This window comes from Fundulus heteroclitus, chromosome 16, assembly GCF_011125445.2.
Source record: "Fundulus heteroclitus isolate FHET01 chromosome 16, MU-UCD_Fhet_4.1, whole genome shotgun sequence".
Lineage (NCBI taxonomy): Eukaryota > Metazoa > Chordata > Actinopteri > Cyprinodontiformes > Fundulidae > Fundulus > Fundulus heteroclitus.
The window spans coordinates 18021002-18042819 of record NC_046376.1 but is presented as its reverse complement, the minus strand read 5'-3'; the positions used below and the strand labels follow the sequence as shown (position 1 = coordinate 18042819).

The 21818-nt window shown below is 37.3% G+C and overlaps 1 protein-coding gene and 3 gene segments (V, D, J or C); 2 read left to right on the top strand and 2 right to left on the bottom strand.

Moving 5' to 3' along the window:
• Positions 1–744: 744 nt before the first annotated feature.
• On the top strand, positions 745–14644 carry LOC118566321. The segment is given in 3 exon segments: positions 745–856; positions 936–1269; positions 13933–14644. Coding segments are annotated over 3 exon segments (636 nt in total).
• On the bottom strand, positions 6703–12422 carry LOC118566406 (immunoglobulin lambda-1 light chain-like). Its single transcript, XM_036148429.1, has 4 exons — positions 12279–12422; positions 11861–12186; positions 8077–8110; positions 6703–7246 (listed from the first exon to the last, which is right to left on the bottom strand). Exons 1-4 carry the CDS (start codon positions 12316–12318, stop codon positions 6921–6923), a joined length of 726 nt encoding a protein of 241 aa, XP_036004322.1. The 5' UTR covers positions 12319–12422; the 3' UTR covers positions 6703–6920.
• Positions 14645–18177: 3533 nt separating the features above from the next.
• Positions 18178–18696, top strand: LOC118566320. The segment is given in 2 exon segments: positions 18178–18266; positions 18359–18696. Coding segments are annotated over 2 exon segments (378 nt in total).
• A 2164-nt stretch (positions 18697–20860) lies between these two features.
• LOC118566407 lies at positions 20861–21628 on the bottom strand. The segment is given in 2 exon segments: positions 20861–21445; positions 21538–21628. Coding segments are annotated over 2 exon segments (378 nt in total).
• Positions 21629–21818: the final 190 nt, after the last annotated feature.

The window sequence follows — 21818 nt, the reverse complement described above, 5'->3', positions numbered from 1 at the left end:
TTATGTCTCCAACCTATTATTTTCACTAACCAAGCAACTTTTGTCAAACTGATATTTAAAAATGTTAAATATAACCCTTTGTTTATATTTAACCATGCCTTTTTAAAGTTATAACAAAGCAATCCTTTCAGTAAGAAAGATTGATTAAAATAATCAAACTAGGCAGACATTACCTAAAGCACAACTCTCTCTAAGTAAAACCTTGAACTTTGCAACTGCTTCAACATGTGTTAGCAAAAGTACATTAGAATGTCTGGTGGTTTCCTGCTAACAGTGTAACAAGAAAACCAAGTAACGAATGGTGGAGACACAGATACATGAGCAAACAATGCAAACATTTTGACAACAGGTACCCCTTTAAAACTCAGCTCCCCAAATCAAAGTGATAAAAGCTAGAATTACAGGTAATTTCAATTCTTCCATTAAAATAACAGTCAACATGTATCTTAAATATTTAAAAGGAAATGTATTTAATATGTACCAGGAAGAAAATTATGAAACATGATAGGCTTGTATAATACATCCAGGACTGTTGGATTGTGAAGAATAAAAGTGATTTTTTTTGGCTGTTTTCCTTTAAAATAATTGAGAAATGCTAAACTAAGGTAAAAGAAAGAACAACTTAAAACCCCTGCGTGAATAGGACAGCCCCTTCTCATTGATTTATGTAAATTAGTGCATTGATAATAATTATCAAATCTTCTCCCCCCTGTTTTCTCCTCAGATTCTTTATAAGCCTCAGTCTGTGTTTTTCTTTCACTAACGGTTCATCTCACAGGTTCATTGTCACAAAGGTTGAAATCCCAAACTGACAACATGCTGTGGACCATCTGCACTGTCCTCTCTGCTCTAACATGTAAGTTGCTGCTTTGAATTATATATTCAGTCTTTCAGACACAAACTTATCACTCATGTGGTTCTTTGTGTGTTTACAGATGTTGATGCAGCTAAGGTTTTGACCCAGACGCCTGCTGTTCACACAGTTTCTACAGGTCAACAGGCTATTCTCAAATGTAACATTCAGAGGCCTGAGAGCTATTATGTCTATTGGTACAAACAGGTGCCTGGTGGGACTCCCCAGTATGTTCTGAGATTTTATCATTCTGACAGTTCCCCTGCATTTGGATCAGGTTTCTCCTCTGACAGATTTAACTCTAAAGCCACATCAAATATAGACTACCAGTTTATTATAAAGCAGGCAGAAGCAGGAGACTCTGTAGTGTATTACTGTGCAACATGGGATGACTCTGCTAAGGAGAGGGTATCACAGTGATTCATGCCATGACAAAAACCTCTTGTTGGATTACTTCTGCTTTCTGAGAGTTTTATTTAGCAATGTTTGAACCGTCAGGAACTGGCTCAACATATTTTAATGTTTCTTCTATTATGTTTTGTATAAAATGTTAATAACCATAAAATATTTAGATCAATAATTTAAAAATAGCATTAACACAAAGGAGAACATTACAGTACCCAAAGGATATTAAGTTAATGGTGAATGAGTTGTATGTGTATAACACTCTATCAAGTCTGACAACAATTAAATTAATTAATTAAAGATTTATTTAAATAGATTATGTCCTGTGTTTATCTTGAAACATATTTACTCCAACATGCTAATATGGAAACAAGTTTAATTCAATGATATTTCATAAAATGTATTTGGGATATATGACCATTTATAGATTAACTCTGATTGATTCAGATCATGTTTACATTGAAACAGATTATTTAAAAAAATGTGAATATATTTATATTTAATATCAAATAATGCATTTTGATCCTTCATTTTACATGATAATGACTTATTATTTAGTAACTGTGTAATATTGTAATGGTGTTTGTTTAGGTCTCGTTAAAAATCAAACCGACAGCCACAGCTCATTCAAAAGGATGCCACCAGAGTCCTGATCAACACCAGAAAAATAAATCACATAACACCAGTCCTTAAATGACTACATTAGCAGGTTAAAAATTAAGTTTAAGGTTTAATTTCAACTTTAAAAAAATAATTTTGGGGAATTCAGTGGAATTTACTTGCCACTGGAATAATGTTGTTTGACCCCTGACTGCGTTTCAAGTATGAAGAAAAAGTCTGCATCCCCGTCGGCCTTGAAAGGCCAGCAATTTCAATTTTTCCTGGATGTTATGTTCACAAGACACATATGTGACATATGTGACCTGGAACACCATCTAACCAGGACTTTTGAAGGACAAGCTGGAGTGGTCAAGAGTAGATCAGCAACTTTCCCAGTGGATACTGGATAACTTCACTGGTCAACCGCAGTATGTGAGGACATGGGGCTGTGTTTCTGACAGGATGATCTGCAGTGCAAGAGCACCGCAGGGAACTGTGTTTGCACCACTTCTGTTTACCTCTTTACACTGCAGACTTCTCCATCTACTCACCAAGCTGCCACCTGCAGACGTTCTGAGAATACTCGGCCATAAGGAACCGGTGGTTGACTTTTGCAGATGCAGACCCACCTCACTGACAGAGGTGAAAGTCCAGTGAACCAATGTGGAGGAAGTTGACTCTTATAAGCACCTGGGTATTCACGTGAACCATAAACTGGACTGGACTCACAATACTGAAGCTGTTTACAGGAAGGGTTAGAGCAGACTCTACCTGATGAGGAGGCTGAGTTTTTTGGGAGTGCAGGGGGCGCTCCTGATGACCTTCTTTAACTCTATGGTGGCATCAGCCATCTTCTATGGTGTGCTTTTTTGGAGCAGCAGCTGAGATGAAGCAGCTGGATAAGCTCATTAGAAGAGCCAGCTCTGTACTGGGATGGACTCAATGCAGGTGGTGGGAGAAAAAAAGACTGTAAGGAAAATCACATAACTGATGGACAATGTCTCCCACCCCAAGCAAGGAGCTTTTACAGAGCTGAAAAGCTCTTTTAATGTCAGACTGCTGCATCCCAGATGCTCTAAGGAATGTTTTCATAAATTGTTCCTCCTGGAATACTTTTAAACTTGGCTGCTCCCAACAGACAGAATATCTGTTTAAATCATACAAATTTTTGCACAGGTCCTGATCCAATCATTACCAGTAATTGTTTACACTGCTCCAGATGCTAAGGTAACTTGAACACACCTTAGCCAGAATGATGCTCCACTACCATACATATTGCACATTGTATTAAGCATATTGTATTAAGCTTAGTACATTGTGGAAATCGTATGTTATGGAAATATTGCATATTCTATTATCGTGGGTGTCAAGTCTAAACACCTAAAACATTCATTAAACAACACAAAGAAGAGAGACAACAAGGTTAGATCTTATTCTTGCAAGGAGAAAAGCAGAGAGATGAATTCCATCACATCTCTGTTTTGTTCTCAAATCAAACTCTGCCGCTTCCTTACTTTTATTATCTTAAAGGGGGAGGGCCCTAGTTACATTTGCAGAACTTAAGGAAGGGGGAACCATACTTTAGTGTGACCTTTGACGTCATAAACTAGCAGTTTCAGGTTTACAGAACGATCTTGACAATTGACCATTCAGTGACCAGGAAAGAGAGGATACCCAGATGGCTGGGTGCAATTCATCACAGATAAGATAGAGCTTTACAAAAACAATCAACATTTATGGTGAGGCCTTACTCTGTAACATAGGAGAGAGATATTAGTTAAATGAAAAACACTCTGCTGTCTGAATAAACTCAAACCTTAAAACTTTTTCAATAGTAATGAGCAAATACATGATAAAACATATAAAATAGTAAAAATAATTCCTTCAGTGGGTTAGGTAAACAGTGTTTCTGTAGAGCTGTCCTTAGATTTGACCAATTTGCTTTTCCTCTTCTTATCATTAATAATTAACTGTAACTGTCCATATGTTTGCTACTGTCCGAATTTCCCCATTGTGGTACAATAAAGGAATTCTTATATGTCATATGCTTTTCAGGGTAAAGAACCAGAATTGGAATTGGATGCGGTCCACTCTTTACAACTCAGTAAAAGACAATAGTCAATCCATCCATCCATCCATCCATTTTCCAAACCGCTTAATCCCTCATGGGGTCGCGGGGGTTGCTGGTGCGTATCTCCAGCATTTCACTGGGCAAGAGGCGGGGTACACCCTGGACAGGTCGCCAGTCTGTCACAGGGCAACACAGAGACAAACAGGACAAACAACCATTCATGCACACACTCACACCTAAGGACAATTTGGAGAAGCCAATTAACCTAACAGTCATGTTTTTGGGCTGTGGGAGGAAGCCGGAGTACCCGGAGAGAGAACCCACGCATGCACAGGGAGAACATGCAAACTCCATGCAGAAAACAATAGTCAATGCTTTTGATGACATCTATTGTTTTAATGTCTATCACTGTCTTCTGTGACCAAAAGAGTTAAAAACTGCATGGCAGGAAAGTTGTACCATTGATCTATGAAGTCATGGACAGGACGGCAAAAGTATTGGAGAAACGTGAGGATACTGTAGGAAAAAAAAATTCAAGTTGTGAGAAATAAATGTGCAATTATCCAATTTACTGCTATTAATGTACAGGGAATCTGATTAATTTTGGTAAAACCGCTGCTGTTTTTATACTGTAGTTTAAGCATTTTATTCATTTTCAACTAAATTAAAATGTAACTGCTTTTTAGAATCATTTATTCTGTAAAATGCAACTGATTTGATTTACTAACTGATTTACTTCACTAAATAATCAATTGTCAGTGACCTAAACGAGCAGTTTATTCAATAACATGCTCCTTATCCATCAACAGGTCAGGATGTCCTGCTGTAGAATAAGAATCTGCTATTGCTCTGCAGATTGCTAAAATTATATTACCAATGCTTTTATTAGTGTTAAAACTGCTGCATTTTTAATAAACTTTGAAGGATGATACTGTGATGAAAAATCAACATGTTCCTCTTTAGATTTGTTAGTATTTATTTTACATTTCTGCAGGTAATTGAGGACATATAGTGATTCTAAAGAAGTGCAATTTAAATAGTCAAACAGATTAGAAATCTACACTTTCAATATTTGTTATCAGCTGTAGTCCATCCATCCATCCATCCAGGAGCAGCGGCTCTACTCTGAGTCCTCCCGGATGACTGAGCTCCTCACCCTATCTCTAAGGGAGAGCCCAGACACACTACGGAGAAAACTCATTTCGGCCGCTTGTATCCGGGATCTCTTTTTTTTGGTCACGACCCAAAACTCGTGACCATAGATGAGGGTAGGAACGTAGATCGACCGGTAAATCGAGAGCTTTGCCTTTTGGCTCAGCTCTCTCTTCACCACAACGGATCAGTACAGCGCCTGCTTCACAGCAGACGCTGCACCAATCCGCCTGTCGATCTCCTGCTCCATCTTCCCCTCATTCGTAACCCCAAGATACTTAAACTCCTCCACTAGGGGCAGCACATAATAATAGTAATATCATAATAGTAATTTCATCTTCTATTGTCATTGAAACATACATTACAAACATACATTACAACCAAATTTGTTCTCTGCTTTTAATCCATCACCCTTGGGGAGCAGTGGCCTGCTATGCGCGGCGCCCGGGGAGCAATCTGGGGTTAAAGGTCTTGTTCAGGAACCCAGAGTGCAGGTGCTGGGGATCGAAGAGGGTACTTGCAACCTTCTCTGAGTGCAAGCGCGCTACTCTAACCACTAGGCCAACACTCCCCAACCCGGAGGAGGCACTCTACCCTTTTCCGGCCCAAGATCAGCTGTAGTGGATCGGCTAATTGTGAGTCGCTAAATAATTAACTATGAGCTCAGTTCAATAATAAAGAAAGTAGTAATATTGTCATGTCCAACACTTAAAGATGTAATTACAATTTTTTGCTCATTCTAACCTACATACCAGCCTACTGCTATGAAGTGTACATTGGTTAAAAAAGCAGAGAGGTTATACATGTGAATAAGCATCTGGTTTTAGTTGCGTAAAATACTTAAAACCTTTTGAAAGATGGGAACAGAAGAAACTGAATTTTCATCCTCTGTTAGTGAAGCATCACATTTACTCCTCCCTCTCTGTTCTCACAGGATGCAGATGCAGACCTCCCCTCCATTTTAGTTTTTTCATGTAAATGAGGAGCTAAAGTTTCAACTGTCTTAAAATATTTATTGTTTTGTTTAAAACCATCAATCATTAAGTTATGAGAAAGTTAAAATAAACTCTCATTTGTTAGTGAGTGGTATTTAACAAAAAGCTGAATCTGGAGAGACTGACAGGAGGAGGAGCTGTGATGTAATCTGCACAAATAATATGCGTGAATAATACTTTTTGACATACTTGAATATTTTCTTATTTAAGTTGCAAACATTTCTTTTATGAACCTGGTTTAACGTGAAGTTACAACTTCTCGATCGGTTTCTGATCTTGATGTTTAAAACTCAGTGTCTCACAGATTATTCACTCTGAAACTTGACTTCATGCAGGTGTATCCTGTAAAAGAAGGCAGAGAGAAGAGAAGTGATACTTTACTGACTGGGGATAAAAAAAAGATCAGTTTTCTTTTTTCCTCTCGTTATCAGATTTGTCTGCTTTAAATTGCCACAAAAGACTTTATGTTTTATGTTTTTGACTTTTAAATAATTGTCTTTGAATAATTCTAACATTTTAAACTTTATACATTTTATCTTTGGAAATGAAGTAAAGCAATTTGTAAGATACAAAAAGATACAGACAATGTATGTACCTAGTTTTATTATTTCTGAATGTCAACTGTTCAAACATCACATTACAGAATGATGGTGTATATGTTCACAGCTAATAAGGAAATACAGGAACAGACATTTTTCATAAAACTATGATTTATTATTGAAAGAGAAGGTCAATCTAGCATCAATTGTCAAAGACAAAAAAAGCAGAGAAAAGCATGTTTTCTAAATCTTGTAAAAAGCAAAGAGTAAAAAAGTGGATTATAAATGATGATTGTGATCCTTGGCTATTCCTCAGCAGGACATCCTGACTTGCTGATGGTTTTCTCTGCAGTCTGGGAGCCCAAGGACACTTTACAGGTGTAAACCTTATCCAGGTTCCAGTCTGATGTCTGGATGGACAGAGAACTGCTGATGAGGAAAGTCTGGTCTGGTCTCTGAACAGCGGTGCTGGTAGAGATCCCACTGCTGACTGGACTCCCACCAACCAACCAGCTCACATCTGCAAAAGGCCCAGACTGACTGGACAGACAGAGCAGAGTGGCTTTGTTGGACTGGAGCTCAGCGCTGGATGGAGGGAAGACCGTCAGGACAGGAGGAGGGAGGCTGGAGCCTGGAGGGACATGGAGGACATTCAGAAAATAACTACATGATTAGTTAGCAACAAAACATTACATGATCAAAATAAAACATGCATATGTTGAAAAATAAAACAAACTATAGCCATAATAATAAACACTTGTTTTCAATCAACAATAAACATTATTCTAAAGTATAATAAATACAATTATTTTACAGGATAAAAAGACTTTCAGATGAAACAAGATGTGCTTGTTAATTTATTTATCAAACAGAAACTTCATTTATAACCAATTTTGATGCTAATGATTAGTATGTAAAAATGTTTTGTCAGCATATTTGTTTTTCAAAATCAGTTTCTACTGTTTAAAAACTATAAAAAAATATTTGTAATACAGTTAACAGTTAACTTTGATTATTTAAGATGGAAGGATAAAATAAAAAAAATTATCCCACTAATATTTCAGTGCAAACAACAAACTAAATAGCAGATTATATGTGGCTTCATGTTTACTTTCTCTGTAACTACATTTCTAATAAATGTCGTAAAAACAAGAAAACATTATACATTGTTGGAGAAATTTCTGAACAAATATTTTTGAAGAATGTACATATCTTTCTGTCTTGGTCAGAGTTTAAAGCCAAGACCTTGCTATAAAACAAATATATTTGATAAATTATGCTGTAAGAATTGTTTTTTATATATTTCTAAACAATTTCCTTAAGATAATTTCCATGATCTGTAGCTCATCAAGATTTTTTATCAAAGCAAAACAGAAAAATTTAAAACTGCGAACATTTTTTTTTTTTAAATCTCCCTAGTGTTATAAAAGAGAGCAGTAAAAAAATATAAGAAAGCCTTACCAGTGACAATCAGCTTGGTTCCTTGTCCGAATACCACAGTGATTCAGTTTGTATACATGGCTGTACAAAAACCTCCTGTTTGTCTCTGATGAGGGAGTGAAACTGAAACATCCTGCTGAGAACAACTTTCACTGAAAACATCTCAGTGACTTCATCAGTCTGCTTTTATTAAAAGAAACACTAACTGTGGTCTCTATAGATATATTTAAAAGGTAGCATTATACTTTTAATATTAACTGAACTAAATGTGTGTTGTAAAGTGTATAAAGTTTAAATATCCTTTAAGTTTTAGAGGTTTTGTCTTGTTAGGGTTTTTGTCACACTGTGAATCACTGTGATACACGTTCATTTGCAGAGTTGTCCCCTGTCATACATGAATACAGAGCAGAGTCTCCTGCCTCTGCCTGCTTAATAATGAACTGATAATCGATTTCTGATGAGGATTTAGAGTTGAATCGGTCTGAAGAGTATCCTGTTCCAAAGGTGGGTGAACTGTCTGAGTGATGAAACCTCAGAACATACTGAGGAACTCCACCAGGAGCTTGTTTGTACCATTGAACACCATTTCCATCGTATCTCTGAATGTTGCAGTTTAAAACAACTTGTTGTCCGGCTGAAACTGTCTTGACGGGAGGCGTCTGGGTCAATGTTATCGCTGCATCAACATCTGGCAACACATGCAGAGAAAGACATGATGGTTGTTCTATGAAAATGTGTCATCTTAAACTATCTGAGAGGAATCTTACATGTTAGAGCAGCGATGAGACAGCAGAGGGTCCCCAGCATGTTGTCAGTTTGTGCTGTAAATGTTTGGTTCTGTCCAGATGAAAGGTGAGCAGGTTGAACTGAAAAGAGGAGAGAAACAGAGGCTTATAAAGACACAGAGGAGACACATGAAGGAGGAGGAGATTCAGCACTGCTTGTTTTACCAATCAGTAAGTTTATTTTGTTATTTTATTCTAAAAAAGAAAACTTCCCCATGCTAACAGATCTTATGCAAGTTTGTATTAAATCATTTGAAAAAAAATTGTCTATACTTTTCATACTATCAAGAAATGTCTAATGTGATTAAAATTAAAAGGTAAAATAGGGAGTTTTTTATAATTAAAGATGGGCAGTCCATGTTTTATATGAATCAAAACATTTCCTGTGATTTATTTATTTCAGTGTCAATATCTTTTTGACGTTTATCTGTTTCAGGGTTGCAGGAGCTTGGAGTCCAACAAAGTTTACTCTGCATGAGAGGAGCAGTCCACCCTGGAAAGACGACCGGTTCCACACAGGATAAGAATACAGAATTATAAAAAACCACCAACTAACACACAAGTCCACTCACATTTAAGGATCATATGTAGAATCATCAATTAGGTCTAAGTGGGCAAGCTTTGCAATGAGGACCAGAGCTAACCATCATCATGCTGCCTTAGAACTGACTGAAAACTCAGCAAAATTAGGATTCTTCAATGAATCATTGATGTCATGAGTTTCTATAACAAAAGTTACTTTAGTGAAAAGAACATTGAATTTTCATATCAAGTGATTCATGAGACTTTCAGTGCTGCTCCTACTATATACTGTATGTATCAATAGTGTATAGAGGTGCTGACTCTATACAACTCCAAGTTCAACAAGACAGGGACACTTTCTTTTCTGATTAGTAACAATGTGAATGACTAAATGTGTGGGACTTTGCATATAGATGATAAGGTAACTTGCACACGCCTTAGCTACATTGGGAGGCTGGTGCAGTATCATGCACACTGCATATCATATTATGTGTTATGTAAATAACACATAATATGAGTGGGGACTTGAGTTTCAGACTTGGACTGGAGTCACAGTAAAGTCACAAAAACAAAAACTACACTAGACTTGAGTCTACTATTTTTTATCTCATGTTAGCAAGAGTTAAATGAAGCAGTTATATACGTGACCTGCCACAACTCTGACGTATGATGTGCTGCTGTCTTCATTTTAGTGGGAAAGGGTGCACTTTACTTATGAGCCAGGAATAATAACATATTGCAAGCTGTTAATAACAATTTGTTCCTTCAGGTTGGTTTCAATATTATACATTTTTTTTATTATATTTCTAATAGGTGAAATATTATTGTTTACCTTTTTAAAAAAAATAATGTAAAGCAGCCCTTAATGCTGCATGTTGTATTAATTATAAGACTTCAGGCTAGGCAAGTTTATTTATAAAGCTTTTTTCAGGAACAAGCCAATTCAAAATTAGAATTAAAGAACTGTTAAAAAATTGAAATATAAATATTTTATGTTTAGATGTTAAATTAGGCAACGGACAAACTTAGACTATTGTAGTGTAATAGGCAGACTAGACTTCATGAGATTGATAAAAAAAAATAATAATTTCAGTCCACAGACCTGAGAAGAAAAGACTTGCAAACATTTGAGCCAGAATGGTCATTTGAAATATGCTTCTTGGTGTTTTCTTTTTCAAAAGTTTGATTACTCTATGAGAAAATTTGTATCTGCCTGCATGTAATCTATTGTATGACAATTAGTGATTTATCAACTCTATCTTTGAAAAATAAATCACAATCATATATTTCAAATGTGTCTTCACATGCCTTTCTGTCAGTAGTGAAGAGACACTAAAGATGAAAAAAAACATCCTTATGCACATTTACTGCTCGACTTACTTAGTAACCTATCATGTTTTTGTTTGATTGAAGCTGCAACAACTAGAGCAAACAAACAAAAAGGGGAGTGGAGGGGAGTGGTGGTCTAGTGGTTAGAGCATTGAGCTTGGGTCCCAGATGTTCTGAGTTCAACTCCCGCAGACTGCCATTCTGGGTCCCTGAGCAAAACCCTTAACCCCCGATTGCTCCCCAGGCGCCGCACAGTGGCAGCCCACTGCTCCCCAAGGGGATGGGATAAGATGCAGAAGTGAATTTCTCCATTGTGAGATCAATAAAGTTCAATAAGCTCATAAGCATGGGGAGAAAACATCAAGCTGATATAGCAACTCATAAATAGGTGAGATTAATCATGAGCGTCAGCGCTAACAACAAGGCTGCCTTTGAGGTGTTTGTCTTTTTGCCAAAGTTTTAATCATAATTCAGCTTAATGTGTGTTAAAGTAAGAGGAGTGGATCCATCAAGCCATATAAAGGGAAACTGGACAAGAAACAGGTGGAAATCTTGTTAAAATACATTTTGTTTTCCTCTGAATTTATAGGTTCACAAAAATAAAATAAAATAACTGTTTGATATTTTACGAACACAGTCTGATTAATTGCATGAGGCATGTCAATCGTTTTTTGGATCAATTTATATATTGTCAGAAATGTCATTAGATTATCTGATGATGATTATAGTTTTTGAACCTTTGGTTGTTTCACAGAGATTTTTATTACAATAATGTGCTATAATCTTAACTTGTATAGAAACTTAAAAACTATGATATTTAAAAGATGATTAGAAAACATTTGCTCCTATAAAAGTTCTACAGCAACCGAATCTTTAAAAAATGTTGAACCTATTAGAAGTAAAAGTCTTAGTTTATACAGATTCTTCAAGTCCAAACGTGACCATTAGTTAAAATGTTGATGGCAAGTTGCCATTACTTCATCTTTTAACATTTCATTAAATTACTTCTCCAGTTAAAAAAAACATTAAACAGTATAAAGAAAGGAAAATATAAAAACATATACTTAAATAAATAAAAGGCAGAAGAATGAAGACCTCTAAGGACTATGAGTGTAAAAGCAGAAGTGCTTTAGCAGAGGTTTTTGTCACGGTATAAATCACTGTGATACGAACTCATTGACGGAGCTATCCCATGTTTTACAGTAATAAACAGCAGAGTCTTGCTCTTCTAGAGTTTGGATGACTAAACGATAATCTTTTGTGGATTGATGAGTGGATGTGAACTTTGGAGATGAAAATCCAGAACCATAGCTTGGTGAACTAGAACTGTGATAAAACCTCAGCACAAACTGAGGAACTTCTCCTGGGATCTGTTTATACCACCGAGCATAACTGTTAGTAACAGTTCCCAGGTTACAGTCCATGGTGGCTGTCTCTCCTTTCCTCACCGTCAGAACAGGAGGCTTCTGTGTCACCACCGTCACACCACTCACACCTGGAAACAACAAGATGACATGAAGTCAAGAGAAACACACAGACTGATGGATCCAACATGAGCTCCAGTCTGCAGTAAGTCATCCTCCTTACATGTTAGAGCAGTGATGAGAGTACAGAGGGTCCCCAGCATGTTGTCAGTGAGTGCTGAGGATGATCTTGGGACTTGTAAAGTGACCTTACTGCTGACAGATGAGAGTTTAGAGGATGAGGAGAGGAGGTGCTGGAGGAGACATTTAATACTGGACTGACACTGAGAGGGACTGACAGGAGGAGGAGCTCTGTAACTTTATGATTTGAATGTTATACTCTCAATCATAAACAGTTGGTTTGATTGATGGATTTGAGTTTCAATATATTCAACGACATTTAAATTGAAAGATTTTTTTAACCGACACATGCTTTTATAACCTTCTTTTAAAACTTGAAGTTATCCCGCTGACAAAAAAAAAAAAAATTACTTGACCACATCAATAATTCGGATTTGTTTCATGATATAAACCTTGTTTACATCAAAAGGCACAAGGACCACCGTGAAAGATATGGCCACATCACAAATGAATAAATATAATACCCAGCAGAATTTCAGCTGAGGCGCTCTGATAAATATCTCCACCTTCTGGTTAAACTTGAACATGACTAAAATGTATTAACTACTTCGTCCACTAACAGAGGTCAAACAAAAGTGTGAAGTTGCTTTAAAGGGCATTTTAAATCTTCCTTTTCACCTTTAAATCCTATGTGGTTTATATAAAGTGAAACTGAAAATTGTTGGCCTGATTACTTGTTGAATATAATTATTATATTTTATTGAGTATAATTATTGTATTTTATTTTGTACTCCAAAAATAGATAGCCACCATTGCCAAGGCAACTTTAACTCTACTCTACATGCTCTACTACTACTACTACTAAGTTGAAAGAACATATAGTAAGCATGAGCAGCTCCTATCTTCGCACTCTGTGTTCCATTAACCAGCCTTAGAAACTGTGACGTCAGACCACTCTTGTGAAATTGTATTCTCAAAGAAAAAAATCTGTATTCTCAAGCAGCCGCTGCTATTTGTGTTCATGCAGAATGAAGCCCAAATTGAAACTTCAAATTTGTATTTATTAGTTATTGAAGTTGTAACTATTCTAACTTTATGTTGTATGTTTTGCATGAGATTTCAATTATTATGAGTTTACAAATGTTTGTTATGCACAACCTCTGACTAATATAAACACAACTGTGCTTTTATGTACAAGTTTATTTTGATAGTGATCTTATCTCATAGGCATTTAACATTTTTTAAATGCAGCATCAATGTAAGATAAAAAATACTGTAGTTAAAAAACTTAACTGACAAAGAAGTAGCTAAAATGAAAGACCATGTTTACTTTTAATTTACTTTTATGCTCCTGTGTCTATTCAAACCCTGAGACTGTATTTGTTTTCATATCTTCATAGCTTTAAAAGCTTATTTATTACCCATGTTTAGAAACAAAAGTATTTGTCTATTTTAATTCAGATTTGAGTCAAATGTTTACAAAATCATTTCACACACAGAAGACAAGGCAAAAAATTAATAATGTCAGTAGTATGGAAGACAATGACTGGTAAAGACATGTCTCGTATTCTTTTTTTTTTTTCAAGGAGTTGGTAACCCTAAAAGCAACTGAGTTTGTTAATTTATTAACTTCACTAAATAATCATCAGTAATCTAAACTTGCAGTTAATTCATTAACATGCTCCATGTCCCTAAAGCCCTGTCCTGACGGTCTTCCCTCCATCCAGCGCTGAGCTCCAGTCCAACAAAGCCACTCTGCTCTGTCTGTCCAGTCAGTCTGGGCCTTTTTGCAGATGTGAGCTGGTTGGTTGGTGGGAGTCCAGTCGGCACTGGGACCAGACTTTCCACATCAGCAGTACTCTGTCCATCAAGAAGTCAGATTGGATGTGTAAAGTGTCTTTGGGCGCCCAGACTGCAGATAAAAATATCAACAAGTCAGGATGTCCTGCTGAAGAATAGCAGAGGACCAAAATCATCTTTAATCATCTGCTTCTGTTCTGAGGACATATACACATTCTAAAGAAGAGTAAGTAAACAAGTCAAACAGGTTGGAAAGTATCACTTTTGATATTTGTTATCTGAGGTCCTCAATGGAGAACTGCGAGTTTTGGTAACAAAGTATGCATCTTGTCACTTTCACCATATAAACATACAAATACTAATTATCTATAATTCTGACCTAAAATATTTGAACATGCCTACCAACCTGCTGGTAATAGGTGCACATTTGTTGAACAAGCAGAGAGATTATACAAGTGAATAAGTATATGCTTTAAGTTGTGGAAGATAACTGAAACCTTTGGACAGACAGAATCAGAAGAAACTGAATTTTCATCCTCTGTTAGTGAAGCATCTCCTCTACGCCTCCCTCTCTGTTCTCACAGGATGCAGCTGCAGATCTCCCCTTTATTTTAATACCTTCATGTAAATTAACCTCAAGATTCAACTGTCTGAGGAGCTGCAAACATTTTTTTCTGGTCATGGTCATCATTGTTCTTTATTTTATGAGAGTTACTTTTGACATATATTTGATTATTTTCTTACTTAAGTTTCAAACATTTCTTTTAATAATCTGTTCTAATGTGAATTTATGACTTTTATTCCATCAGGTTCTCACATACTATTGGGGTCTCTCACATACTGTCCCCTCTGAAAATGTACTTAATTTTGTACATTTGGAAGAAAACAGCAGAGGAGGCCTGCAGATGTATCCTGTAGGAGATAGAGAAAAAGGGATACTGAACAACCTCAATTATATACATGCATACACATATAAACTGCATACAAATTGACAATTCCAAGGCTTTATCTCTGTTATGATGATTTTTTGCTTGTAGCTGAATAAAACTACTAATTTAAGGTTATAATATAAAATCAGATTATTTAAAAATAATGTAACAGAAATGTGGCCTTAATAAAAAGTATGTTCAAAACCTGTTGAAGAGTTGTTGATTTCAAAGTGTAGTAATCTGATCATAGGGCTTCATCAGAACCCATATTTTTGTTTGCTGGTTATTACTATAGGTACACACACACATATGAAACAGGAGACATGTATGTGATACAGTTGCTGCGCTCATAAGACATGATAATATCACTGTTATGCCATTAGAACGGGACAAACTGCAACTCCCCTCATGCAACACAGTTTGAACTACAATGCCTGCACTGCCCCGCAACTTGGATTACACCATCAGGCTACAAGCCAGTCCGCACTCCAACGTCTTTCCTTGTGAAGTCAACCGTTGCGAACGGGCTAACCATCGTTAACCGGCCGCCATTTTGAGGACTTGAGTCAGAACTGTATTGAAACTAACTGTTGCATGAGCTAACCTTTGCTAGGGGTCTAACTCATTTGTCTAAGGCACCATTTTAAGCTTCCAGGCCTAGTGATCGGATCTAGAAATCAGAGACTGGAAACAGACTGTTTTGTAGCAGTATTGACAGCAACTTGAATAAAAGTGACCAAATAGTGTGGGTCAAGTAGCACATGTTGCTGAATCAAAGTTGTGATGTGAGCTGTGCTTCCCACGAATGATTTACAGTCATTCAACCAAACACAATGTATTTGTGTGCCACACGCATCACACGCATGCTAATTGCACCTGTGTGGGTTGTGTGTGGTGACGGTTTTGTGCGTAACCTCCTGTAGGCACCCCTGACTGGAAACAAAGTTTTTTTTAGCAATATTGACAGCACCTTAGGTAGAATTAACCAGATTTTGAGATTTTGAGGGGTTTTAATTTTGAAAATCCACATCAGATCTTGATAACCTTTGATGAGCAACATCTGGAGGTGTTCTGTTCTGTCATTCTAAAGGGAAAGTATTCACTGGAAATGTAGTTTTGGTTTAATAAACATGGAAACTTAGGTCAAATAAATGGACATTCTGAAATAAGTAGCATCCAATTAACCACGTGACACAGTGACAAAAAAAACAACAACAAAAATACATACATCAAACATCCATATTCCTAGTAGGACATGAAATATTTTTTTAGAACAGAGGGGTAAGAATAACTGACTTCAGTTAATGAGCGATAAACATCGCTTTTTTTTTCTGAAAGGTCCAAGCCAGCATTGCTACTGTATTTCATGGTGTATGCGTGACCTGCAAAAACCCAGTGAGGGCTGCCTTGACGGTCGTTTTTGAAGTTGAGGCTGGGTTGCCTTCAGTTTTCAGTTGTGGGAGTGTGGAACATATTGTTTCAAACTGATAAAGGAAAGAAAGCATTCAGTGTGTTGGCTCCTACAGCGTGGAATCAGCTCCAGTCTGAGCTCAAGATGTCGGAAACTATTTCATTGGACTTATTTCGAGCGGTTCTTAAAGATAGACGACAAGCTTCTATGAAACAGTGTCACTGCTTTTAAGTTGTTTTTATTGTTTTATATTTGTGCATATGCATTAATTGGTTTTATTTTTGTAACCAGGTTGTAGTGTTTTACAGATTTTTGCCCAGTTCCCCCTTGAAAATGAGATCCAGATCTCAACGGGGTTTACCTGGTTAAATAAAGGAAATAAAAAAATTAAAAATAAATAAATAAATTGTCTCGCACGTCTTTGACAAGATGATCAAGAAAAGGAAGGAATAGATTCAATATCTGTAATATCCATAATGTCAGAAACCTGTGGCTGTGTGCTGCTGGCTGGGCTCAGCTCCCATGGAAGGAGTGTGACTATGGATGTGAAAGCAGATTAGCTAGCCTTGTCTATCTGATCCACGGAAGGAGGAGGACTGGAATTCACAGGCTCAGTCTCTGTATCTGTGACATCCAGAGGAAGAGTAGGTGAAGTGATAACATTTGCTCCTCTTCGACTCTTTTTAGCAAACGTTCTTATTCTCAATTCTGATATCAGTAAAGGGGGAGGGAGGAATCACTAGAAGTCAAAAATTAAAATGGAAGAAAAAACCCCCCGCAAATCCAAAGGTACGCACAGTGCGTGCGGCTGTACAGCAGCAGGCGCCCTTGAGTCAGCCACTACCTCAAAGCTATTAGCCAACCCCATTTTCAATGTTGTTTACCTCACACGTGCTGCTATTTGATGGTGATTGTTCAGTGTTTAATTAAGGACTCAGTTCAGTTGCCAGTGCATATGAATTATTTCTTTCAAAGTGATCAAGTAATATAAAATATTAAGCTTTCCCCAAAAAATACATGGAGGAAGACGTCTGTTTGATAAAAGAGTTCACACCAGGCACCTGCATGTGGACAACTAATCTGTTGGTCCTGCTCCTCCCTTTGATCAGTTTTGGCTGACTGATGATCATCCCATCAGGAGCCCTCGTCTCTGCTTCTTGTGCAGATCTAAGATCAATGCTGGGAGGAATCCTGAACATCTGCCACTGAGGCAAGTTGAATCTACCCTCTTAAAATAGTTGACAAAGGTCTCCCCTCCGTCAAACTTTGTAGTGAGCCTCCTGCTCACATGAAGGGAGGAAAACTTTAAAACATCTGTTTCAATCAAAATGATTGGGCCATAATACACTCTGTACTCTCTCAGAAAATAAGAAAGTGAAAACTATCTCATGATGGTAAGCAAATTAGGGGAAATGAGACAGATGGATGAAAATTGCAGAGATTAAGGAAAAAAAAAACGTTTTCTGCCATGTAAACAGCGGATAATTTAATTGTGCTCACTAAATCTGTTCTCAGCAGTGCATGCCATGGGTCTAGTCCTAATCTCTTGATGAATAAGTTGTAATGTTTAAGAATTTTTATATTTTTTTTTACCAATTCATGACGCTGAAAAATGTTGATGTACTGACATGAAAAAATAACTTATGTCACTCCAGAGAATATACAAACGATGACAAATGTACCAAACTGATCAGATCTAAAACAAGACCCCACCTCTTATCGGTTTCTCTCAGTTTCAGACTTGTATTAAAGGTCTCCGTCAGCACCTCCTCTCCTCATCCTCTATACTTACCTGTCAGCAGTAAGGTCACCAAGTAAGTTCCAAGATCATCCTCAGCACACACTGACAACATGCTGGGGACCCTCTGTACTCTCATCACTGCTCTAACATGTAAGGAGGATGACTTACTGCAGACTGGAGCTCATGTTGGATCCATCAGTCTGTGTGTTTCTCTTGACTTCATGTCATCTTGTTGTTTCCAGGTGTGAGTGGTGTGACGGTGGTGACACAGAAGCCTCCTGTTCTGACGGTGAGGAAAGGAGAGACAGCCACCATGGACTGTAACCTGGGGAATGTTACTAAAGCTGGTCCCCGGTGGTACAGACAGATCCCAGGAGGAGTTCCTCTCTATATGCTGAGGTTTCGTCATGACTATAGTTCCCCCAAATATGACACTGGGTTCCCTTCTGCAAGACACACATCCACTCATCAATCAACATCAGATTACCGTTTGATTATCAGCAGTGTGGAAGAAGGAGACTCTGCAGTTTATTACTGTAGCGTATGGGACAGCTCTTCTAAGGAGTATGTATCACAGTGATTGACGCTGTGACAAAAACCTCCTCATTTTTACTTCTGCTTTTTAACTTGTTGACGTGGTATGCCTAAAAGAAAAACCCCTGCCATGCCAAATTGTATGTCCTTTGAAGTTTTCTTAAATAAATGAAAATCTGTCGCTATATCACTCAAATATATATATATATATATATATAATAGTATTTATACTAAACCTAAAAACTTGATCATTTCTTGAAATGTATAATTTCTGTTAAAAAAGAACAACATTAAGAAAATTCTATTTAAATCTCATGCAAGAAACATGAACTTGAAGAAACCAAATCAATACCAACTCCAGAAACTGTTTTATCTCAGTGGATTAAAGAACTAAAAATTAAAGTAAATAATTTGGATAAATGGAAGTAATTCCTGAAATGTTTATTATCTGCAGAAAACTTAACTACCAATTTCCTTCATACTAATTGTAAAATCAAGAATCACGTGGTCATCCCGCTACAATATCAGTACCAAAATAAACTGTGGATTTTTCTCTTCTATTATGTAATATAATATTAAGCAGGGGTGGGCAAATATATTTCCAAAGGGGCCACATGAGAAAAATGATGTTTTATGTCTCTCTCTCTCTCCCTCTTAAAAAATATTTTCTTTAACTATCAATTGTCTGCATGGCGAAGCTCCTTCCTATATTACATTGTTAAAGCCCCACAATCAAATATTCAAGACCCCAAACCAAAATCTGTTCGTACTGATCAGATATAAAAGTGGAGGGGAATCGTTATTTCATCCATCCATTTTCCAACAAGCTTATCCCTATTGGGGTCACAAGGGGTGCTGGTGCCTATCTCCAGCTGTCAATGGGCGAGAGGCGGGGTACACCCTGGACAGGTTGCCAGTAGTCATTTAATATATTTAATTAAATTTGTTTTACTTTTAATCATGTTTTAATTGAAACATGTTTTTTAAAGTGTTATGCTTTGTCTTTGTAAAGTACTTGTGATTTTTATGTGTTAAAGTTGCAGTGTAAAGACAATTTAAATGCACTTACAATTGCAAGCCTTGTACCAAAGTACTTCTGCTGTGTAAACCTTTTTAGCAAAACCATGCTATAATACGCTGCAAGTTTTCTAATTCCCCTTATCGTTTTGTAAAGTAATGGTTATTTGAATCATACTTAAAAGCCATAAACTGTCAGATACAACCAACCACAGACAAAATATCAACCACCAAGTCATACAAACTGGCTTTATTAAACATTAGATTTCTGTCGGGAAAATCATTGTTAATCAATGACTTCATTACTGACCATAAACTTGATGTTATACCGCTCAAAGCAGCAAAACCTCATGTTGATGTGGGGCACACATGTGAAATAAGGTCAGTTCAAAGTAAATTGGTCCTGACCAGCTTTTACATGCATGTTGATTGGCTTGTCAATCGGCATAAGCCACCCCACTCATTCGGATTACAATTTTATTATGATTCAGCTTAATGCGATCAGAATATTCCACTTGCCGTGTTTACATTTCGCATTTTATTCCGATCAACTCTTTAATCCATATACATGTTTTATTGTGATTGTCTATGTTGACTGATTTGGTCATATGAAGAGAATTAAATCATATCTGCAATTCTTGATCTTGGCAAAGATCAATGCTGCAGACCTAGCGGACTACAAAGGGCAAGGCAAGCAGGGAAAATCCAAAAACTTAACCAAGGTCAAAAACAGGCAGGCAAACAAGGAATGCTGAAAGGCCTATGGCTTTCTGCCGATAAAGCAGTCGCAACCAGGAATAAATAAGCAGAGTCCCAGGTGAAACGACTTGAACCTAATTAACAGCAGCAGGTGAACTGAATGACGTAAACTGGCTGGAGCTCCACAACTTCAAGGACAAGTAAATGTAAATAAATTAATTAAATAACTGCAGTAAAGCAGATGCAAATGCAGATGCAAAACATATAACAAATCTAAAACATGAAGAAGTGAACCTTATGGCAAAACCCTGATGGCAAACCTAATAACTGGTGGAAATCCATTCAGCAGTGGGATCTCTACACCGGTGTTCAGAGAGCAGATCAGCAGTTTTTTTTTCAATTTCATCAGACTAGAACATGAATGTTGTTTACACCTTTAAACCTTTAGTACATGTGTAATTGTTTTTGTAGGTTACTGTAGACGAGTCCATCTGGACCAGGGTTTAAACAAGGAAAAAATATTGCCTGATACCTGGAACAAGAGGTGAAAGGGAAGGAGCCTGGCTGTTTAACACCCTTTATATTTATGAACCAACAAAAGTTAAAAGCTCAAAATGCAGTAACTGAAATATTACCAGTTGGTTACTGAGGCCAAATGTAATGTGCGCCTCTTGGACAGTCTATGCCTCTTTTACTCAAAAAGCAGAAGTGTTTGTGTTAGGGTTTTTGTCACGGCATAAATCACTGTGATGCGTGCTCTTTAACAGAGCCGTCCCATGTGTGACAGTAGTAAACTGCAGAGTCTCCTTCTTCCACACTGCTGATAATCAAACGGTAATCTGATGTTGACTGATGAGTGGATGTGTGTCTTGCAGAAGGGAACCCAGTGTCATATTCGGGGGAACTCCAGTCATGACGGAACCTCAGCATATAGAGAGGAACTTCTCCTGGGATCTGTCTGTACCACCGAGCACTTTGGTCAGTAACAGTCCCCAGGTTACAGTCCATGGTGGCTGTCTCTCCTTTCCTCACCGTCAGAACAGGAGGCTTCTGTGTCACCACCGTCACACCACTCACACCTGGAAACAACAAGATGACATGAAGTCAAGAGAAACACACAGACTGATGGATCCAACATGAGCTCCAGTCTGCAGTAAGTCATCCTCCTTACATGTTAGAGCAGTGATGAGAGTACAGAGGGTCCCCAGCATGTTGTCAGTGTGTGCTGAGGATGATCTTGGAACTTGTAAAGTGACCTCACTGCTGACAGATGAGAGTTTAGAGAATGAGGAGAGGAGGTGCTGGAGGAGACATTTAATACTGGACTGAAACTGAGGGGGACTGACAAGGGGAGGAGCTTTAGGAATGCACAAATTATAATGCTTTTCAATATAAAAGTATCGCTTATTCTGTGTACCAGAGAATTAATTTCATTGTCATACATGGACAATT